Source organism: Micromys minutus (assembly GCF_963924665.1).
Source record: "Micromys minutus genome assembly, chromosome: 25".
Lineage (NCBI taxonomy): Eukaryota > Metazoa > Chordata > Mammalia > Rodentia > Muridae > Micromys > Micromys minutus.
Window position 1 is genome coordinate 6,974,153 of NC_137960.1, and position 21,577 is coordinate 6,995,729.

At 51.0% G+C, this 21,577-nt stretch overlaps 1 protein-coding gene across 1 annotated transcript in view; it reads left to right on the forward strand.

The window, feature by feature from the left end:
- The first annotated feature begins 353 nt into the window (after nucleotides 1–353).
- ABCG1 (ATP binding cassette subfamily G member 1) overlaps nucleotides 354–21,577 on the forward strand; it is a 52,781-nt gene continuing 31,557 nt past the window's right edge. The window contains exons 1-2 of the mRNA XM_080938274.1: nucleotides 354–444; nucleotides 6,806–7,049. Coding sequence (XP_080794400.1) covers nucleotides 403–444; nucleotides 6,806–7,049 — 286 coding nt within the window. The 5' untranslated portion in view covers nucleotides 354–402. The remainder of the gene's footprint in view (nucleotides 445–6,805; nucleotides 7,050–21,577) is intronic.

Here is a 21,577-nt window from a genome sequence, read left to right on the forward strand (position 1 = left end):
CAAATCACCTCCTCCGGAGGTTTCCGAAACAAGGACCTCAAGGTTTTGTAGGGCGCCCCCACTGGTTTCTGCTACGGTTGAGTTGGCCCAGCCCCTGCGGGGGTCTCTGAACTGGCCTTCCGAAGCCCAGTCGGTTGGGCCCAGCGAGAGGCCTAACAGATGGCTCCGGGTCTAGAGCATCCTCCAGCCGCTTTGCAACAGGAGCAAAACAAGAGCACGCGCACCTGTCGGCGCCCCGCCCCCTCAGCGCCGCCCAATCGCGGGCCGGGGCGGGGCCGGGGCGCAGTCGGAACCCGCGCAGAGCGGCGCCGTGGAGCAGGAGCAAGCGCAGCCTGGTTCCTGCAACCTCGTCCCCGCCGCCCGCAGCCTCGTCTCCGCCGTCGTCGCCGCCGCCCCCGGGGCATGGCCTGTCTGATGGCCGCTTTCTCGGTCGGCACCGCCATGGTGAGTCTCACATCCTTTGCACTAGGAGCTGGCTTTTGTCTTCTAAGGAAACAGGAAACCCAACGCTTGGCTGGCTGGTCCTCACACCAGCCGCCGATGAGCGCATCCTCCAGGCGCTGACCTGGGGCGCTCTGGAGAGGCGCCCGGCTCTGCCCGCCTCCGCCCTGGCCACCTGGAACCCCGGGATGCTCCCGCACTGGCTTGGGGCACCGGAAAGGTGGAGGGACCGGGAGTGGGACGCGAGGCAGTGAGCAGCCTCACAAATGGGCAGGTAGATGGCCTTGACTTATCCGCCTCCTGGGTGAGGGGCTCGGGATGTGGAAGCGCACTGGGGAGGGACTGCAGACTCAGCCCGAGGGAGGGGAGGGTCGGATATCCCTGGGGAGCTCTGCGGGGCAGGCAGGCAGGCGGGCGACTTCTTGCGCCACCCTCTGGAGCGCTGGGCACAGTGGGGGGACAAAAAGAGAAACTGTGCCCCAGGAAACGGAGCCTGCAGTCCTGCGCTCCCCAGGGACAGCTACTCTTGGAGGAGACAGCGGAGTCACAGGGGAGACAGAGGAGGACGAGTCCAGGTCCCGGCGAGGGTGAGGGAAGGGTGTGGGCATTTACACGCCCCCCCCATACCAGTCTTAGGACAAAACCTAGGTGCTACTGAATTGCTAGGCAAGTACTGTTCCCAGAGGTGGGCAAGCGTCTCCTCTTGCGCGGTCACTCAATGCTTCAGGAAAAAGAGCGAACATACAACAAAAACACAGTCCACCATCTGTCTGGTCTCACCCGTGGCCTTACCGGCTCTGCCTAACAAGCGGACATTGCGGTTAATAACCTCTTAGGCTCACTTCAGACTGTGATAGAGTATAAACAGCAAGCCCTCCGTTCTCCCACCCGAATCGTCCCTTTCTTTCCCTCCTAGCTCTGTTACTAGCCTGCCTGTTCCTTCCCAATACGCTGGAAGCCCACATAGCACAGTCCCTCCCCTTTATTTCATTTTTAGCATCCTGTATTTGAAGTCAGCAAGGCTCAGCAGGATTTGACCGACAGTTACCTCTTGCCTTGAGCTCTAGAGAAAAAAAAAAAAGCACCGGCTTTGTGCGCATGCTCTGCTCTGACACCCGCATCCTGTGATTCCAAACAGGTTACTGTAGAACTCGGTCTGAAGCCCAGCCCGCCAACTCATTATGTAATGATTTTGTGTAAACCGAATGGAGGAGAGATGCACTGTGGTGGTGTTGGTTGGCAGGGGGTGGGGTAAGGCGGGTAGGGAGACCCCCGCCCCTAAGCTGCTTCCCATCCTTGGGACGTGCTCCATTTCCGATCCATCAGAGCCAATGGAAACAGGAATCGCTTCTCCTCCAGTTTTATCTAGTTGGTGGCTTGGTTAACACTGAACACTTGGCCCTTTCGCACTTAACTATCAACGCAAGGATGTTGTTGGCAACAGAAATTAAGATAATTGACAATCTTCGCAAGTAGAGGAAGTTTGGTGGGTTCTCTCTGCACAGAACTGGCTTGAACCTGTGGATTAATGAACCAATATGTTGTAGGGTATAGGTTTTGATTTATAACGTTATGGTTTGATACAGCCCAGACCCATGCTATGACGTTACTGATCTCATAATGGCTGGGGTTATCTTCTATTGATAACCCCGTTGATAAACCTATTGATACCTTTAAGAAGAATTTTCTTCCTGGAAACCTGGCACTTGTGTCTTAAGTTTTAAGTGTCTGTCTGCCTGTGGTTATACCACCTCGAATCCACGAATCTTGTCTGATTTTGGAAGCTAATCAGGGTCAGCCTGGTCGGGACCTGTTTGGAAACAGGAGGTGACAGCCATTAGCAATGCCAGGTGTTACAGGCACAAAGCAAAGCTGAGGTTAATTTTTCAGAATGTTCTGAGTTTCAACAAGACCTCAAGGTTGACTTTTTAAGTGTCTCCTGCCTTAGGGTCCTGCTGGTGCTGGCTGAGCGAGCTTTAAATCTGGGGGTGTGATCCTGGAGGGTGGCCAGAGCATCCCTGGAGTACTGGGTTCTCCAAGGCAGCAAAGACACACAAGGTGGGCACGTCTTTCCAAGGGATGGTAGCGTTGGAGCGTTGTGGCATTGTGAGTGGTCACTCGATTATAACCTGCCCTTTAAGCTTAGCTCAGGGTGTGACATATGGACACTTTTCCTGTGGGAAATGGCTCTGATTATGGGTTAGCATGTTTTCCTTGGATGAACCCAGGATATCCTAAGGATACCGTCTGGGTGAGCATCCTAGTTGGTCATGAGGAAGCACAGACAAATGCAAATGGGAAAGCTCCCTGTCCCAGTGTGCAGAGAAAAATTCCGTGTTGGAATGTGTCACAGTGAAGGGGTCTTCCGTGCTTGGGTAAGACTTGCTGGCTTTGTGTGAACTCCCCCCACCCCCACTCCTCTGGCATCTCTAGATTCCGAGCATTTGTGCAGAACTCACTGGTCGCTGTGCCAAGAAAGCAATCTCCTGAACGGCCCCCAGCAACGGTCCCAACAGGGTCCCCCTCTGCACAGAGTCTCCAGCAACGGACTTCCTGCCTTCACCATCTGTTTGATCCTCAAAAACACATTGGTGAGGAGAGGGCACAGTGTCCAGACAGGAAGGTAGGGAAACAGACCAGCCCAGGGGGGAGAGCAGGAGCGGATAGGTGTTTGTTTTATTTTTAATGAGCTCAGGAGGCTGAGGCAGAGCTCGCTGTAACCTACATTATTAGCTAGCAGCTCTCATCAGAGGGCGGGTTTCCAGAGAGCTGGTCTATTTTGGAGTGACAGGCCGCTGCCTCATCACATAGGTTTCCATGATTTTATTAATTGGGTGAGGCCACTGGACACCGGTGGAGGAAGGGTGGGACTGCTCTCTTTGCTGGGAGAGGCTGCAGGAGTTCCTGTCTGCTATGCATTTCAGTCTGAAAGGGCAGCGTGGCACCTCTGCTGTATACAGTGAACTAAGCAATGGTCAAACGGCTGGATGGGAGGAGGCCAGCTCAGACTCGGAAGCCTCAGGAAGCTGGACCTCCTGACTGGGGTGTCCGGAGCCAGGTGGACCGGTTGGTTACCTTGTTGCCTTCCTGTGATCTTTCCAACTAGTAACTTCCCTCCCACCGGTACTGTGCAAATGCTGAGCGCACAGGCTTGCTGGAGCATCCTAAGCACGCTGAATCTTAGTCACTCTTGTTTACAGTCACTTGCCTAGCATGGGCCCGCACGTGGTCTTGCTCTTGAACACATCCCATCCTAAGTAGCTAACTGACTTCTCCCTCCCTCCTCAGTTCTAATCACCCAGCTTGCTTTACAGTCTGGCGTGGTGGGCTCCTACTTAGTTACCCCCTGCTGATTAAACTTCCCCAGTTCTGGTTCTGCTGGTGACTGATAAAGCTTCCTGAGGCTGGAGCTCTGGGCTTGGGTTCCCTTTCTGGGTCCCCAGCAATCCCCAAACTCTCTTTTTGGGGTTCTCTCTAGTCTCATCTATGCCAAGGTCCCTGTTTCCTGTCTTCCTTTGCACCCCAGCCTTCTGGCTGGTTCTGCCATAGGCCCAGGTGTCCCTATTTCAGACTCACTGTTCACAGAGGCCCTCTGCAGGGAGCGTGGTACACAAAGCCTTGCCCTCATCTGTCTTGCTAATCTCAGCCTGGGCTATTTCTGCAGACAGACTCTGTTCTGGGCCCCTACCTCAGGGTCTGATCTGAATCGGATACCCCCCCCCCCACACACAGCTTTTGTCTAATCCCGCAGTGACAGCTGCTCTCTTCCCTGGGCTCAGTTTTGAACTTGTGCATGCTAAGGCTACCGGCCGTGTCTGTGTCTAGCTGACTGGTGTTATCTAGTGTTCTGTCTGTTAAGGGAATGAATGTGTACACAGATAGGTCCAGTGAGAAGGTCAGGATGCAGGCCTGATGCCTGTCTGATATCCGCCGCACTAGGGAGTAGGTGGGATGATGGCTGCCAGACCTCTTACTCCTGTGGGTTTCAACAGGGAAGGAAGCAATCCCTTCTTGGCTTCCCTGGGGTTGGTCGGAGGGGGATGGGGGGGCTGCAGAGAGGGGAGATTACTCCCAGCAGCTAGAACCTGAAGGGTAGAGTTGTAGGGGATAGAGAATGGCTGCCCACCTCTCTCAGGGTTGGCACTAAGCCAGGAGTACTTCCAAACCTATGAGAAGCCAGATTGGGGGGGGGAGGGGTGACCTGGTCTTATCTAACTGCCTCTCTTTAGGATGCCCTGCCCCTAAAGCACCTGGCATTTCCCAGGCTCCTCCACAGCCCTTGTAGTTATGAACCTGCCATGTCAGGTACAGCCACAAAGGACAGTAGATGGGCCCAGGGGGTGCCCCTGTGTGCGCTGGGTGGGTTTTAAGTCACATAGGTGCATTCCTACAGAAGTGTATGACAGAGTGACCCACCTTCTTCAAGAGGCCTATAAGGGAAGGCACCTGATGTGTGGGCACAGAGGCCACTTGTGGGTACTCTCCATTGGGCTCCGTGGGTCTCAGAGTCTCGAGCACAGACATCGTTTGGAGCAACTGTGAACCCACTTTGTTGGCACTAAAAAGAGCATCTATGCTTCGTGTCTGGTGCCCGGAGCTGGAGTCCAAGAATTGCCTCTGTGTCTTTTACTTGCATTCATTCGGTAGGTGTGTCTGTGAGAATTCAGAGATGCTCATGAGGGTGGGAGTGGATCTGTGGCTTGTGCATCTTTTTCTTAAGCTCAGAGCCCCGTTTTTCATCGCGAAGAGACTCTGAATTCATTTCCAGGTCCTCTACCATAACCCGTTTGTGTTAAGTATTCAAAACTCCAAAGCTTGCTCTTGAGCTTTGGACCCCCGAATGCCTCAGTGGCGAGGACGTCAGCTCTTCCATGGTTCAATTGCGTGCTCTCAGTGGGCACGTGGGTAAGGGACTTGACTTGCTGGTCTTATAGAGATTATTGTAGGTGAGGGTAGGGTCTTGTATACCCAAGGCTGGCCTCAGGCTCACTATGGAGCTGAGGATGGATTTGAACTTCTAATTTTCCTCCCTCCACTTCTCAAGCTTCTAGAGTTATAAGTGTGCATTAGTATAGCGGGTTTGCACAGTGCTCAGGAGCAAACCCCAGGGTTGGCGCATGCTAGGCACACATCCTACTGACTGAGTCACCTCCCTAACCATGTAGGGTGGCTTTTTGTTGTGGACAGTCTGCTATAGTTTTATTCTATTTTATTTAAAGAAGTAATAATAAGTCATAAGTGATACTAGAAAAATAGTTACAAACAAGCCATAGAAGAACAGCATGTGTATCCTTTCTACATCGGTGTCCCTTACCAGACCAGCAGCCTTGGTGACCAGCACCTGTGAGGGGTGGGCTCTCTCCCATACATCAGCAACCTCCTGGCTGAGCCTGCAGATGGCCCACGCTTTTGGACATTTTCCCTAGGCTTCAGGAGACTGCTAGAAACACTTTAGTACAACGTGTCCCCTTAAGGCCCTGCTGTGTTTGGAGGGTTCCTGAAGCTATTGATCAAGCCAGGGTTACCAAGCCATTAGAAAAGCAAAGCCCTTGCTTTGCATAAATAAGCCTGGGTCTTGGCCCACCTGCTACGTGCATTGATTCCTTGTGAAAGACTTGAAAGCTAAAGCTGTGGGCTCCTTGGGTACTTTAGACTATGCTGGCTATGGACACCTTTGTAATGCAGAAAGCACCCCACCTCACGTGTGTGTGTGTGTGTGTGTGTGTGTGTGTGTGTGTGTGTGTGTGTGTGTGTCTTAATGGCTCAAGTTTAGATCTCCTGTTCCCCCTAATTGTGGCACCCCAGCCTTAAGTCACCTGTGCCTCAGTTTCCTTGCCTGCATAACAGAGAAAAAAACAAACTACACCAACCCTCCGATGTTATTAGAAGGAGAGTGGAGTTCCAAGGGATCTAGAAAATGTGACAGTAAGGTATGTCAGCCCCCACAAGCCGGTGCTCTAATAACACAGTCTCAGACGTGTCAGGAACTGACACAGGGAACACGTGACAACAGCTCATTCTAAATAAGCCCCATGTGTCTTCCCCTAGACCCGAAAGGGGTGAGTCTCCATGGTGGCCCGCCTCTTCTTTATAGAGGAAGGCAAGTCACTTAAATTTTAGATTAGATGTCGTGATCCTAAAGACTGTCGATGTGTTTGGTGTCTCATCTGAGGTGATTTTTTTTGCTAAAAGCAAAAGTGATAGTTAGTGGGACAGCCCCTCTGGGGCCGAGGGTATTCCAGAAAGGTCTAGAAAGTACCTCTATAGGTGATCAGTGACCCTGAGCCCAGCAGCAAGTCTCTTGATATTCCTTCTCTCCAGGGAGCACACAGCGTACCTCATGGCCTCTGTTCTGTTCTTCCAGAATGCCAGCAGCTACTCTGCAGCAATGACGGAGCCCAAGTCCGTGTGCGTGTCGGTGGACGAGGTTGTGTCCAGCAACGTGGATGAGGTTGAGACAGACCTGCTTAATGGGCACCTGAAGAAGGTGGACAACAACTTCACAGAGGCCCAGCGGTTTTCCTCCCTGCCTCGGAGGGCAGCCGTGAACATCGAATTCAAGGACCTTTCTTACTCGGTACCAGAGGGACCCTGGTGGAGGAAGAAAGGTAGGAAAGGAAGCCACCAGCTTGGTGGCTGGGTTGTGGGGAAGCCCTTGAAGGAGAGTCTTGGTCTGAAGTTTGGAATGTTGAGATGTATTTTTCACAGCTGGTTTCTCTCCTATGAAATATACAGGTTAGATTAGACAATCTCAGAGTTCACAGAGGCCCTAAACTTCAGTGGTGTTGGTATAGGTTGAATGTCCCCTGTTGAAAATGCTCGGGGCCAAAAGTACTTCTGACTACATATATATTCTGGATTTGGGGCAATAGGTACATATCTGTAATGAGGTACCTTGGGGACAGCAGCCAAATGTGGGTGGCTGCGATATCCACCTGTTTCTTGGACAACTTATGAGATACCTGAATGTGATTTTATACATTTTTTCCCCTCATGCATCTATATTCTGATTGTGACTTATCACCTCCAATCATGTGGGAAAAAATTCCAGTTAGTGCTCAGAAAAATGAGAGTTTTAAGTGTCTTAGATTCCTAATAACGGTGCCCGGGTAAAGGATTTCACAGGGTCACCCAGCATCAGGGCTTTCTTGTTCCTAGCATGAGGGTCCTCCCTAGTGGACACTCAGTTGCTGATGATTTTTTTCAAGGTAGAATACTTTTCCAGTCATTCAGAGAAAGCGTGTGTTGCCTTCCAGGCCTCAATTGTTCAAGAGCATTCCAGGGTCGGGCATAGCCTTTCTGGGAACCGGCTTGGTTTTGAGATCTTGGGAGGACTCTTCAATGTGTAGTGCTGGTGGCCAAAGGGGAGGACGGAACAGAAGAAGCCCCTAGGGCACTATATGACGAGGGACCCGCACTATATGCTGAAGTTTCAGCTGCTCAGCCATCCTCCTGAGTTCTCCACCTCCCCTACACAGGGCTCGCTGAGGTTTGAGTGCACAAGCCTCTCTGACTGGTTCTTACTTTCCAGCCTAGTCTGCTGTTTGTAGAAGTGGGGTAGTCAGGGAAGAGACCAGGCAGTTCATGGTATTTACGGAATCACCACAGGCAAATTGGAAACCCGAAGGGGACTTGGGATATTCGAGGTGACTTGGGTGCCACCGGAAGATTGATTAAAAAAAAAAAAAAAAAGTTAAAATAGTGACACAACCTTTCTTCTTTCTTTCTAAAAAGTTAGCCTCTTTTTAAATTTGTCATCTTTTCCTCTTTCCCTCCCCCATTCCCCGTTTTGTTTTTTCTGCTTCCTAAAGCTAAGCTGCTGAGACCATTGGCAGGGGCAATCTGGTCTTGGTGGTAAACAAAATTTTGGAAACTTGAGAAGCCAATCTCCAGGACCTTTGAGCCCAGTGGTTGTTAAACGATTGTGATTGTGTCTGGGTTTGCACAACCAAGAACAGGCCTTGTCCCCTCTCAGGGGTGATTGTGGAGCACTGTTATCTGACACTCCTGCCTGTTTTGTTAAGAAAGAAACTGCACCAGGCTCAGCCGTGGGTCCTTTCTATGGCGCCCTTGGAATTGAAAGGTAGGAAATATACAGAAAACTGTACCTCATGGGGCTCGTTGCTTAGTGTAGATAATTGCAACAAACCTGTGAAGCACACAGCAATCCCTGCATATGGTCTTGGAGGTGTTGTGGTGGGGTTTGAAAAACCCAGGCTATAGGTGAAGATGGCTTGCCATGTAGGGGTTCAGATGTTTGAATCCTTGTGTGTCGGTTACTTATTTAAATACGAGACAGAAAGGACTTAAAGGGAAACGGGCTTGTTTTGGCTCCCACGTCCAGGGTACAGCCAACCATGGCAGAAAAGTCATGTGGGCAGAAGAAGAAGGCAGCTGGCTGCTCAGTGGTTTCCACATTCAGGAAGCAGAGAGCGATAGATGCCCATTCTCGGCTCCCTTTCCCCTTTTTATTGAGTCTAGGACCCTAGTCCATGATATGGCACCGCCCACATTTAGGGTGAGCCTTCTCTCTTCACTTAATCAAATCCAGGAGTAATTATTCCTCCCAGAAGCAGCCAGACACTATTCTTCATGGCTATTCTGAATCCCATCAAACTGTCTCCCAAGATGTACCGTCACACCCTGGCAGCATCTTGAGTTGAAACCCAGAACGTAGATCTGGGCCCAGGAGGGGCAACCCCTCAGGTGCTGTATCCGCCTCTCCGACCATAAACAGGTCACGTTCACCATCAGAGTCAGGTAATGGATTCCTAACAGGCTGAGACGCAAGTGTCGGTTCTCGGCACCTTCGAGGATGTTCAGCCAGGTGGCTGTTTGCCCTGTAGTAACCTCTGTGGGTTCAGGCATGGGAGGAGTCGCACATGAGCCCCGGGGGACTTGCCCATGAGTCAGAGGATGACAGATATGCTCAGTCTGGTATGTCTTGTTGTTGGCTTCTCAACCAGCTGGCGTGGCTTGCCGTCTGATCTCTTCCACAGTTTTGCTTTTCTTCCTCTGCAGCCAACATCTCTGAGGTACTACCCTCTCTTCTGTGTTCCTTGTCCTTCCCTGGCTGCCAGACCTACATCAGAATTGAGATGCTTTTCCAAGTCAGTCTGAACTTAAGATTGAAACAAAGTACCTACCTCCTCCTCAGTGAAAGGGCAAACAGAAGGATTGTCCAATACTCCTGCCTGAGGCCACAACCTCCTCCCTGAAGTCCAGTGTGGAGGCCGGGCCTTGCCCAATTCTGAGCCCTGTGGCTCATGTCACTGGCAGGGAAATAAAGTCTTCTGGAGGCTCGGGTGCCCAGGGAAATAGTCCATTAGCCTGTAGGTCACATCTAGGGAAACATAGGCATTTGCCTCATCAGCTACAAAGGACAGGAGCTGCAGACATTCTCGTAACCTCCCTCCTGACACCAGTGCTATGTCCTGGTGACTCCGAACCTGGGGGTTCAATTTCCTCAACTTGGAACTATATCCAGTAAGCAGGCAATCAGTAAAGTGCATTTTCACTGGGGCCCGGCAGCACCTCTGGATTCCTTGTCTTTCCCCCACACAACACCCCTCCTTGCCTCTGCTCCTGAATGTCTAATCTGCTTCCTTTGCCCCCCCACCCAGTGGGACTTCTTGCTCTTTTGCCCCTCACATGGCTAGTGACCCTTAAGGGCTCCAGCAGTCACTGGAGCTGTGGAGGTCATGTCCTTGGCTACTCTTGCCATTTCTCTACAATGGTGATTTGGGATCTGCCATCCTCTTTATGCAGTGCCAAAGTGACCTTCAGGGTAGAAGCCACTTCTCATATGCTGCTACCTGATTAGTTTTGTCGGCTGTGTATCAAGACGATTGGCTTGTTGTTGGCTTTTAAGATTCACCCTGATGTGCTTAGCTGACTGTAACTCTGGGGTTGGCTGCCATAGCCCTGCTGGAGGGAGGAGTGCTGGAGGGAGGACTGCAGGAGGGAGAAGTGCTGGAGGGAGGGCTGCAGGAGGGAGGAGTGCTGGAGGGAGGAGTGCTGGAGGGAGGAGTGCTGGAGGGAGGACTGCTGGAGAGAGGAATGCTGGAGGGAGGAGTGCTGGAGGGAGGACTTCAGGAGAAAGGAATACTGGAGGGAAGACTGGAGGAGGGAGGAGTGCTGAGGGAGTAGTGCTGGAGGAAGGACTGCAGGAGGGAGGAATGTGGGAGGGAGGAGTGCTGGAGGGAGAAGTACTGGAGGGAGGACTGCAGGAGGGAGGAATGTGGGAGGGAGGAGTGCTGGAGGGAGGAGTGCTGGAGGGAGGACTTCAGGAGAAATGAGTACTGAAGGGAGGAGTGCTAGAGGGAGAACTGCTGGAGGGAGGACTGCAGAAGGGAAGAGTGCTGGAGGGAGAACTGTTGGAAGGAGGACTACTGGAGGGAGGAGTGCTGGAGGGAGGAGTGCTGGAGGAAGGACTGCAGGAGGGAGGACTACTGGAGGGAGGACGGCAGGAGGGAGAACTGTTGAAAGGAGGACTGCTGGAGGGAGGACTTCAGGAGAAATGAGTACTGGAGGGAAGACTGCAGGAGGGAGGAGTGCTGGAGGGAGGACTGCAGAAGGGAAGAGTGCTGGAGGGAGAACTGTTGGAAGGAGGAGTGCTGGAGGGAGGAGTGCTGGAGGGAGGACTGCTGGAGGGAGGAGTACTGGAGGGAGAAGTGCTGGAGGAAGGACTGCAGGAGGGAGGACTGCTGGAGGGATCACTGCTGGAGGGAGGACTTCTGACTTGTAAGACTAAGGAGCTCTGGGAGCATCTAGCCTGTCAGACTTATAGATTGGTAGAGGCAACAGGAGTCCGAGAGCAGAGGCAATTTGCCCAAAGTCAAAGCCAGAGGGGAGGGCCCAGCTGTTCTCCTCTATTACCCAGATAGAGGCTGGATCACTCTGTAGACCCCTCATGGAAACCAGTTCCTTCCCGGATTTCTCCCAGAATGTGGTGCTACTATACTGAGTCTTCTGAAGACAATAACACTATAAATATACTGTCGCCTTAGAGAAAGCAGGCAGGAAGGAAAGGGACAGTCTTAGCTTTAGGAGAGGCCATTCTGTCTCTCTCTCATCCAGGAGCTTGACACTGACAATGGCATTTAACCAAACATGTATTTTCAATTGTATTTAAGTTTTCATCTTTTGATTAATGATGTCTTCGGAGGAAAAACTAGCTCATGTAATAGATTCCTGGTAGGGAACATAATTGTGAAAGGAGCCAGTCTCGGGAGGGGATGGTTTACCCCAAGGAGCATCTCACCGGCTTCTGATCTGGTAATTACTCTCCCTCAAGGAACGCACTCACGTAGTATGTGAGCTGATGGGACAAATGACTCGGAACAATCTTGCCTTTGGTGCCGTCACACTGGCTGTTGTGGTACGGGGACTGACGGGAGGAGTCTCCCCCTCAGGCCAGAGTGACTGCGGAAGATACAGTCTGTGCTTCCTGTGGTCCAAGAATCCATTGCCAAGGCTGGGGAGGGGAGATGCTGTATACTGTCCCCTCTGCAACCCAAGCACAGCTGAGTGGTTTCCTGCACAGTTGGCTAACTGAGGGGGGCTTCTTCAGTTTGCTTGGCTCAGAAAGCTGCTTTAGGACCCGTTCTGACCCCTCTCCCTAGCTCAAGGTCATAGCTGTAGGAAAGGCCAACTTGAAACCTTGTCTGTGGTATTTGGAACCAAGGTTGGTTACCTGCAGGAACCCCACGAGATGAGTGTTGACCCCTGAGCTGGTTTCATGCTGGACCACCACAGTACAGATGGCATTATTAGCGCCTGTCCTATTTCCTGTCTCATGGGTCCTGCTTGGATGTAACCTTTGATAAGGCTGTCTGAAGGGCTTTGCAATTCCATCCTCCTCTGGAGAGACTTGTGTGTCCTGTGTCCTTGTCAGTGGAGGACACTGGTGGCAGGGAACATCCTCTGCCCAGCAAATGACACAGCTCTTAGGAATTAAATACATCTGTAGAGATCAGCCAGTGGTGACGCTTAGGTTGAGAACAAATGCTATCCCACTGGGGCTTCAGGACATTTTCTTTAGTGTCCTTTTAGCCAGGCTAGGCCATGTCTCCACATGCCACATTCCATGTGCAGGGGGTGGGGGGGGCGAACAGGATCCTCCAGTTTTCAGCCCTACTCCCACTCCCTCCCCCCCCCCCCCAAAAAAAAAAAACAAAACAAAAAAACCAGGAAAGGTGTTAAGCAGTCTGATCAGCTCCAAGCCAGATTATGTGTATTGGCTTGCTTCTGAGTTCTAAAAGGCCATTGGACACCCAACACCCTTCTCAAATTAAGGTTTGCTTTCGCTTAATTTTCACCACCCTTTCACAAGGCCTGTCATTACAGGCTGGCTAAAATGAGTGGACCAGGCCATTAATAAGCCCCTTTCAGGAATTGCATTAGGAAATTTGGACTTCGACCAAATGCCCAAGATCGGAGAGGGGAAGGGGAACCCAGCCCAGATAAGAAAGGCTTCAGAGAGCCCCAGGGTTGGTGATGCTCAGGTTTTAAGGGGGAATTCACTCCCTTTAGCTGGAAGAATTCTGTTGATCCTCTTGGCCTGTCTTGTGCTAGGCTTTCTTTTGGGCCCCAAAAGAGATTGCTTTTAACACAGGGTGGTGTGCTTTATTTAGGGTGGTAGCTAACCCTTTCAGGCAGCTTCTAACCTCAGGCTACTTGCAGACCTCTTGTGGCTTAATTGTGTTGAAGAGCACCCCAATGGCCATCTGTTGCTTGGGTAAACTTAGAGGGCAGGTTCTTGCTCTTCATTATTTGGTGACTCCTGGGGACAGATGGGTAGGCCTGAGAGCAGCACCCTAGGTGATAAGGAACTTCTTTGGTAATCTAAAAATAGAATTTGAGGAACTGTTGACATTGGATGGATCTTGGGAGTGCCCAGAGCCCTTTACTTCCTAGTTTATAGTCTCAGCATCCAGGCTCTCCTGTCTCCCCTCGTCTGGCTGGCACATCTTCTCCTGTTAGTCCCTCCACATGAGAAGAAGCTGCACTCTGGAGTCAGAGGCATGAGTTTCCTATGCACTGTGTGGTCCAGGCTGACATCTTGACATGGGTTCAAGCCCTGATACCATTGTTCCTGGGTTTGTTCACCCCCCAACCCCCAGCATTCTATCTGGCAGTTTCTTTATCTGTCTATGAGACCTTGTGACTTCCTCAAGGTTGCCCCGGTTCTTGAGCCATCTGGCCTCTGCAGGATGGCTTCACAGGCCCTTACTCGGCCGCCTGAAGGGTGTCATTGTCAGTATTTAATTTCCCAAGGACATTCTTACCATGCTTGTCCGTGTCCTCTGTGCCTGCTGCTTGCATTTAGCACCTCCGCAGTGGGGCCTCCATCCAGAAACCCCCGCCTTCTGAGACGAAAGACCTTTTAAAACTGAAGCTGGCTCTCCTGGTTCAAGAAATAACTATAGCTGACAGTTTGCGGAACATAAAACCGTCCCTTTTGTTTATAAACTGGCCGGGAACTAGTGGTTAGTAACCGTACACCTGCTCCCATCGAGTTCTAGCAGCAACAGATTTGCTTCTTTAAGGGAAAGGGGGTCACCACAAGGGGCAGATTAAATAGTTAAGACTCCACCACATGGTCGAGGTAATGTCACAAAGCACATTCTTCATGAGACGTGTTGATAAAAATAAAAAAAAAATTCCTACCATGCATAGGAAAAGCTACCTTCAAATCAGATATGTCTGATGCTGGTGCTTTGCTTCTGTGAGGAAATGTGTCAAAGGGCTTTTCCAAGGATGGCTGATGTGGCTGCTGGTTCCATCACACATGACCCAAAGCCAATAGTTTCGCCATCCGCTGAACCAGCTGTATGTTGTCAGCTACCTCAGCGCAGTGGGGCAAATGGCATTCAGTGTGAAGAGTAAGATATGCCAGGAGGGCCATCAAGGCTGTGATTAGGTCCAGCTGAGACCTATATTTAGCATCTAGATCTTGGCGCCAACAGGAGCCTTGGACTTGCCCTAGTCTGAACTCCCACATGTCAGGGGACCAACCACCTGCGCTTTCCCTCCCAGCGAGTCAGTCTCTTTGATTACTGCGGTCACCAGGAACTGTCCCAAGACAGCACTCACAAGGGTGTGCTCACCCAAGGTTCGTTCTTAGAAAATGCTTCTGAGCTAAAATTCAGCGTTTGAGTAAGGTCCGTGAGTTGATCCAGCTCCTGCTTCTGGAACTCTGTGGAACAAGTCATCTTGGCCTTGAAATGGGCCCACAAACTGGACAGAATAAGAGACTGACCAGGGACAAAGGAGTAATCAAGTTTATAAGGGAGGCATGAGGAGTACGTGGCTGCCAGACAAAGAAGGTCCAGGCTTGCTTTGAGATTGCATGGCACGGTGACACTTGGGGCTAACAGGGCAAAGACAGGCATGCCTCCCAGAAGGCTTTCTATTATTGGTAAGGGGAGAGCCCAGTTGAGAAGCAGCACTAGCCTTCTGCTTTGTATCTGTCACGTGGCAACTGGTGCTCTGCCCAGAAGCCCCTGGGCCAAGCATCCCTGCAGGGATTGTGGGAGGTCTCAGTTTTATGCCTCTTCTCCCACTTTTGAGGGAGTCATGCTTATTTTCAATTAAAAATAGCCCATGTTTGCTGTTTCCTTTCCCACATTGTCTCATTACCCCAGAGTTTCAACTCTCTGCCGCAAAAAAAATGTTTCGAGAGGCCCAGACCCACATAGGATGACCGGCGTTAAATTCTTGCTCAGGAGATAAATACTGTGGGTGTCCACACAAAGACCTCTTTGCCTACTTTCAATGGAGGTATGGGTGTGGAGTAGGGGCAGGGGCAGGAGGCAGGCTTGACTTCTACCTGGAGTCTTGAACTGCACCGCTGCCTCCTGGACACATTAGACCTCAGCTCACTCTCCAAGATGGAGTTACATATGTTCAGCCAGTGATCGAGAGGGGGGGGGGCATAAATATGGATGAGAGAATAGTTCATTCCAGCCAACTGTCATCTACATGGTCCAGTATTAAAGGGACTGGCCAAGTGACAGCCCCATAACGAGTTTTTATTGCTTAGAACACCCCTCCCCTCCTTCTGTGGTTCTGTGAGCATCCTACAGGCGGCCAGGTCACACTGGCTCTATTGCTCACAAGGAACCCTGGCTGCAGGCTCGGTAGAGGCTGCCTGCAGGGATTCTTGGGAATTCTCAGTGACTGGAAGGAGATGCTGCAAGGATCTGCCTCCTCCAGTTTGCAGGTGCGGGCGGGGCAGGTGTGCGCTGTCGCGCAGGCGCAGTGCGTGCCTTCCTGCCTCCCTGCCGCCCGCGCCGGGGTTACTATCGGTCAATGCTCGCTAGTAACCTTCAGCTGGCGGCAGCGGGGAGCTGGGCGATTGGCTGCGCGCTCCCGGCTCTGTTGCTAAGAGGATGTTGCTGCTCTGGGGGGCTCGAGAGATCCCGATGTGCCGCCATCCTACAAAGAGCAAAGCCCCTGGTCCCATTTCTCCACTCCAGGCCCAAAAGGCACCCAGAACTGAGAACTTCTCCAGTATCTGAAGCAGATGAAGCAGGACCTATTACTGGATAAATATGTTGATGCACATGGTTGTTTCCTGTTTAAGCTTAATCTGGGGATGTGGCTGAGTGGGAATAACACAGCAGATACCAGAATGCTGAAGCCGTCTCTGGGTGCTGGCTATGACCTTGAAGTTCTGATCAGATGTGTGTGTGTGTGTGTGTGTGTGTGTTTGGGGGGTACTGTGGGTGTGGGTGTGCTTTTATACTGCTGTTTAAAGTCAGAGTTCCAGGTCACACCCATTTCCAAGAGACACTGCTGGTCTGTGACTCCGTGAAAATGGTCTTACTTGCTTTCGTGTTCAGAGCAGCGGAAGGCACAAGAGGCAGGCCTTCTCTCTAGGACCAGGGCTGGTTCTCAAACCCTACAATTTCCCTTTAAAGACTGGTCTGTGGATCCACTAAGCCAGCTGGAATCCGGAGGACTTCCCTGCCCCAGCTGAGTCACTTCCATCCTGGGGACTGCAGAGAATGAACAGCTGAACTCCAGGAGGGCATTTTGTAGCGTCTGTCCCCCCCCCCCACGCCCCCCAGTCTGTGAGTTCACAGGTATAAGAAAAGCACAATTTCGCCCATTTAGGTAACTGGAAGGCCCAGGACAGGGCGGGACAGGAGGTATCACGTCATGCCCTCCCTGGGGACCAGGGCCTTCTTGAGACACTGTCCTGATAGCTCCTTTGGGCTTAATTTAGGCACCCTGTGAAGTGCTAAGCAGTATCTTGCATATGGTCTGCTCAACCTCCTGCCCAATGCAAGGGGATCCCTTGGGGCCGGTGACTTCTCTGGTTTGTATGGGCTTTTTTCTTTTTCTTTTTTTTTTTCTTTCCTCTTTTTCTGTTTGCTTCTCTACCTTATTTTGTAATGGCAGAGTTAACGTTTCTCAAGAGAGACGATGGAAGCAAGCTAGAGATGGGTGGCAGGAAGTTACTGTGACATCATGAAACCTCTTCTGTTTCCTGGGGGGTGGTTATCGAGGGAGGTGGGCAGAAACCCCTGTCAAAAGAAGGAAGTGTGCATTTTCGATAACTACAGTTATCACAGCTGAAGACAGTGACACACGTGGTGCTAACATGACCACGTGCCCAGCAACCCCATGCGGAAGTGTCCTTAGCTCCATCTTGTGAGATATTGGCACTTGGAGCCTTGAGCTACGCAGGGCTGGGTAGACAGAGAGTGCTTCCTGGAGATGCTTGTACCCTCCCTCTGGCCATCTGACTTTAATAATAGTCCTTAAGACATTGGAATTTCCCCAGGAATCTCAGACTGGGAGAAGGAAAAAGTCAAACAGAAACTTCTCCCCCAGGACTAGATTTCACATGCTTCTGATAACTTGTTAGATGTCCTTGCAGGAAAATCTGGAGCCCAGACAAGGATGAATCCATGGTTGGTGGTAGGTGAGCAGACATTTTGTCTGGGACTACTTAGTTATGTAGACACTGTTCCCTTAAACTCAAGCCTCATGTAAGCATCCTAAAGGTGGGCTTAGACATCTCTGGAACTCTGATTTGTTCTTCCCAGTGTGGCTACATAGAGTAACCTTTTAAACTTTTGCTATTATTTTGTCTCTTTAATCAGCATACTGGGGGCAGATGGGTGAGCATGGCTTGTAAGGACCACCAGGGATGGGTCTCTGACCAGTTATATGTCTCTCAGAGATTCACTGCTGCCTCCCTTAGACTTAACACTTGTGTCTCCCTGGTGGCCAATATCAGAATGGAATCAACCTTCCTTTCAGAGCCATTGATAAACACAGTTTACTTAGTACTTGGCCCTGCCCTGTACAGGACAGGGCATAGCTGTGTCATACCTGAGAAGGCCCTCTGAGAACTCTCAGGTCATTGGGTGATGAGTTTTGCATCTTGGAGACTATTTATACTGAAGCATTGGCATTTGTGAGTGGCTGGGTGGAAATTTCCACCATTGAAACAGAGCTGGGTAAGCAACATTACACTTCAGAGCCTGCCTCCTGAGAGAGGTTAATGTAGGTCATCTTGGGAGGATGTGAGACTATCAGGCCCCGTGTATTTCTGTCTTGTGGCTGGATCTTCATGATCGAACATGAGAAAGTGGTACTCATTGCTTTAACTGGCTACCGCAATGGGGACAGTAGCTGTGTGGGCAGAGAAGCTCCCGTGGCACCTGAAGCCAGGTCCTGTGGGAGGGTCACTCTTGGGTCTGTAGATATTTACAGTAAATTTCATAATCTTATAAATTTACAGAAAATGCATCTCTCTTTTTCTCAAAGTGGGGGGTGATAAATGAAACTACACTCTGAAGTTAGTTTTGAATTTCGTTTCTGTTTCTTAACAAAATGGTTTCCAGTCTTGACAACATTTAAGACCATTCCAGTAAAGGAAAAGGCCAAAGGACGCACTGCGTGGTTGGGAATGTAGGTGTAAAACTCGCTCTTCAACTCAACGGCAGGGCACTGGATGAGTCTTTGCCTTCTCTATAAAATAGAGCATCAGAACAGCAATAAACCATAGTTTAGTGGGTCAAACAGCTTGCCACCTACAAACGTTTTATGTCCCACAGGCACGACTGAATAAACAGTATTGTGTGTGACATCAGAAACTATTAGTACTAGCATCAATGAAATGGATTACTAGCCCTTTAGACATTCTAAAAGAAAGTATGCTCTGATACCAGGTTTTCCAAGCCAAAGAGCATGGTCGTCGGCAGATGCTGGTTCAAACTTTCCTGGGCCATGTGTCCTCACAGCTCTTGTGTGTCACTCACTACTACTTTTATAACAAGATACTTGTTCAAATCTGATCAAGGTTACAGGTCTGTATGTGGTAGAGCCCAAAGTGATCTTTGATGCTACCTCCTAAGCCCTGGATGGATACATCTCTACTCCAACCTTATCCCAACACGTCTGTGTGTAATGCGTACTTCTAGAGTGGCCTCCGTTGTTGGAGCAGAACACCCTCCAGCCTGGCCAGCCCTCTAAACAGGGCCCACAGGTAGATAAATGTTCATAACACTCAAATTAAGAACCTTTGGCCAAATGGTATCTTCAGAATCAAGGAGTTGCAGGAACTGTTCTAGAAAGTTCTTCTAGTCATCTGAATGTTCAGGTGTCTAGCACCTCATTCCTTAAGTCAGACCCAGAGAAGGGGTGTGTGGCAATGATACTTTAGCACCTCTATACTAGTTTACCCTTTTACGGTGCTGAGGACGCCATGCATGCTTGTTGTGGGCTTCAGGGGGACCCAGGTTATACAGGAGAGAAAGGCAGCTGAGGATGGTGGTGCAGTGTTGGGTCGGGATAGGATGCCAGCCAGGCTAAGTTTTCATCCTGTCAAAGAAGGGACCTAAGCACAAAGATCAGAGAGACCCTGCTAGTGACAGGAGCAACCCCCAAGGCAAAGCCCAGCATGATGTGATTCCTAAGTTCCTGCTCTTTGACCGTTGAGGTCATAGGAAACAGTCAGGGACCACCAAGGATCAGGGCCACCCAGTGACCTTAAACACTCCTGTGCTTCCTGCCTACAGTAGCTTTCAGTGAGGGGGAAGCAATTAGCCTAGAGACAGGTTTGGCGAGCTTGGGATGTTTCAAGGGGTGGAGCTCCCCCCCAGCAGGTCCTCTTCCCAGGTGACACCTGCAAGCCATGCTTGGGGAGAACAAACAACCCCACTCAGAACATTCCAGGCTTACTCACACTTGGCCAGCATGACCTTCAGCTCCACCCACGGGACTGAGGGAGCAGCGAGTAGGTTTAAGAGGGCATCAGGGTGTGGGCAGGCTTAGAAGGAATTTTGCTGGCATTGGCGTCTGAAGCCTTCACCCCAACACTCTCTAGGTCTGTTGTGGAGCACATGGGTTTCTGAAAGCCTTCCCTTGTGAGGTTCGTAGATATGTGGTGGGAGTCTTGAGCATAGGTAGAACAGCTGCCCCCCAGGATTCTGATGGAGCACCAGGCTTAAGGACCCCACTTCTCAGCGCCCATTGAATCAAGACATTCAGGTGCAATAGAGCTCTTCTTATCCCCAGGATAGCAGCAAGCTTGCCACAGATGGGAGTGGGGGACAGTGGGGGCCATGTGCCATGGGAAGGTCGGGCCCAGAGGCCTGGATATTCCCTTGGAAATCAAGACTACAGATCTGTGCTTGCTCCATAGACCTGCCTATCACAGATGGTGCAGGGGAAGAAAAGTCCCAGGACTTAGGGGCAGGGCAGAGGTGGGGCTGAGGTAGAAAGTTCTGGAGACACATGTCATTCTCACCCTTTGACTTTTAGATTTCCGCATAGAAAACCTGGGCCCTGAAAAAGGACGCTGGAGCACTTCACAGGCGTGTGTGCACTTTGATGCTGCAGTCTGCAGAGTTCATGCTTGAGAGTCCCACAGTCAAGTTACACATTTCCCCTAAAAGTTTACAGTGTTTCAAGCAAGTTTGCAACTGTGTGCCGGCCTGTCTGCATAGCTATCTTTGGACTGAGGTTGGGCCCCTCTAGGTAGGTAGATCTTGACCCTGGAATGAAACAGTGAAGCATCTTAGATGTGAATAGATTAAAGGTTTCAACTCTCCCTTTGGGGAGGACTAGCGGCCCCCAGGAGTTTATTCAGTTTGCTTCACAGACCCACCCCCTTCAGAGCGAACACGACAGAGACCCATGAAGCTGTTTGTGTGTTGGGCATTTCTTTGCTGGTGTGGTGTTTAGGCCTCAGAACACAGTTGACTCTGTGCTACTCAGGTGCGTCTGGGATACACAGTGGGAATTCGCACCATCCTGGTCACACAGATCCAGTGTGTGGGCAACTTCAGCTTGAGAACTGGTTCAGATTAGTGAGGGGTGCATGGCCACCCGGGAGCCCCACTTGAGCCTTGGAAAAGCAGCGTCAGGAAGTGTCTCTGCTCACCCCCTGGTTTCAGGGTGGGCGACCACTCACAGTGCTCCAGGCAGCCCCTGCATGTCAGTGGCTCCTCCCCTAGAAAGCACTGGAGGATCAGAGAGAAATGTAGACCTTGCCTTCCAAGGGAAGGGAGAGCCTGGTACTGTCTCCACTGTGAACCCAAGGAGCTACTCAGCCCCTTTTCTTCCTGGGGATCTGGGCTGAGGAACCTTTTCCCCAGAGCGTCAGGGACAGCAGACATTGGTGCTGAGTGTAGGGCAAAACTCCTGTGTTCTGCAGTTCCTACTTCTATTTAAGACAGCATGGATTTTATTTCTGCCTCATTGACCCAGGAGATGCATTCTAATTCCCCCCTTGTGTGAGCTTGAATGAGCTGGTGTAGTGGTCCTTGGCTGCAGTGGGGTGGGGGTGGATCTTAGTGGAGAGTGGACGGAGATGGGGTTCCAGTCACTGGTTTGGGAAGCAAGTTGCTGAAGCCCCAGATGAGGCAGCTCTGATCTCCATCCCTGACTGCCAGCTAGCACTGAGGACTGCCACAGAGGATGTCCTGTGAATGGATTCCAGGACCCTGTCTCGTCAGAAGGGGCAGGAAGGAAGTCTGAAGAAGGACCCATTCTAACCATGGAGTTTGTCTGTTAACCCTCTCTATCTTTGGCTGGAAGAAAAATTACCTGCCATGACCGTGAAATGACATAACCATTTGCAAAGCCTCAGGTGGCCCTAGGATGGAAATGT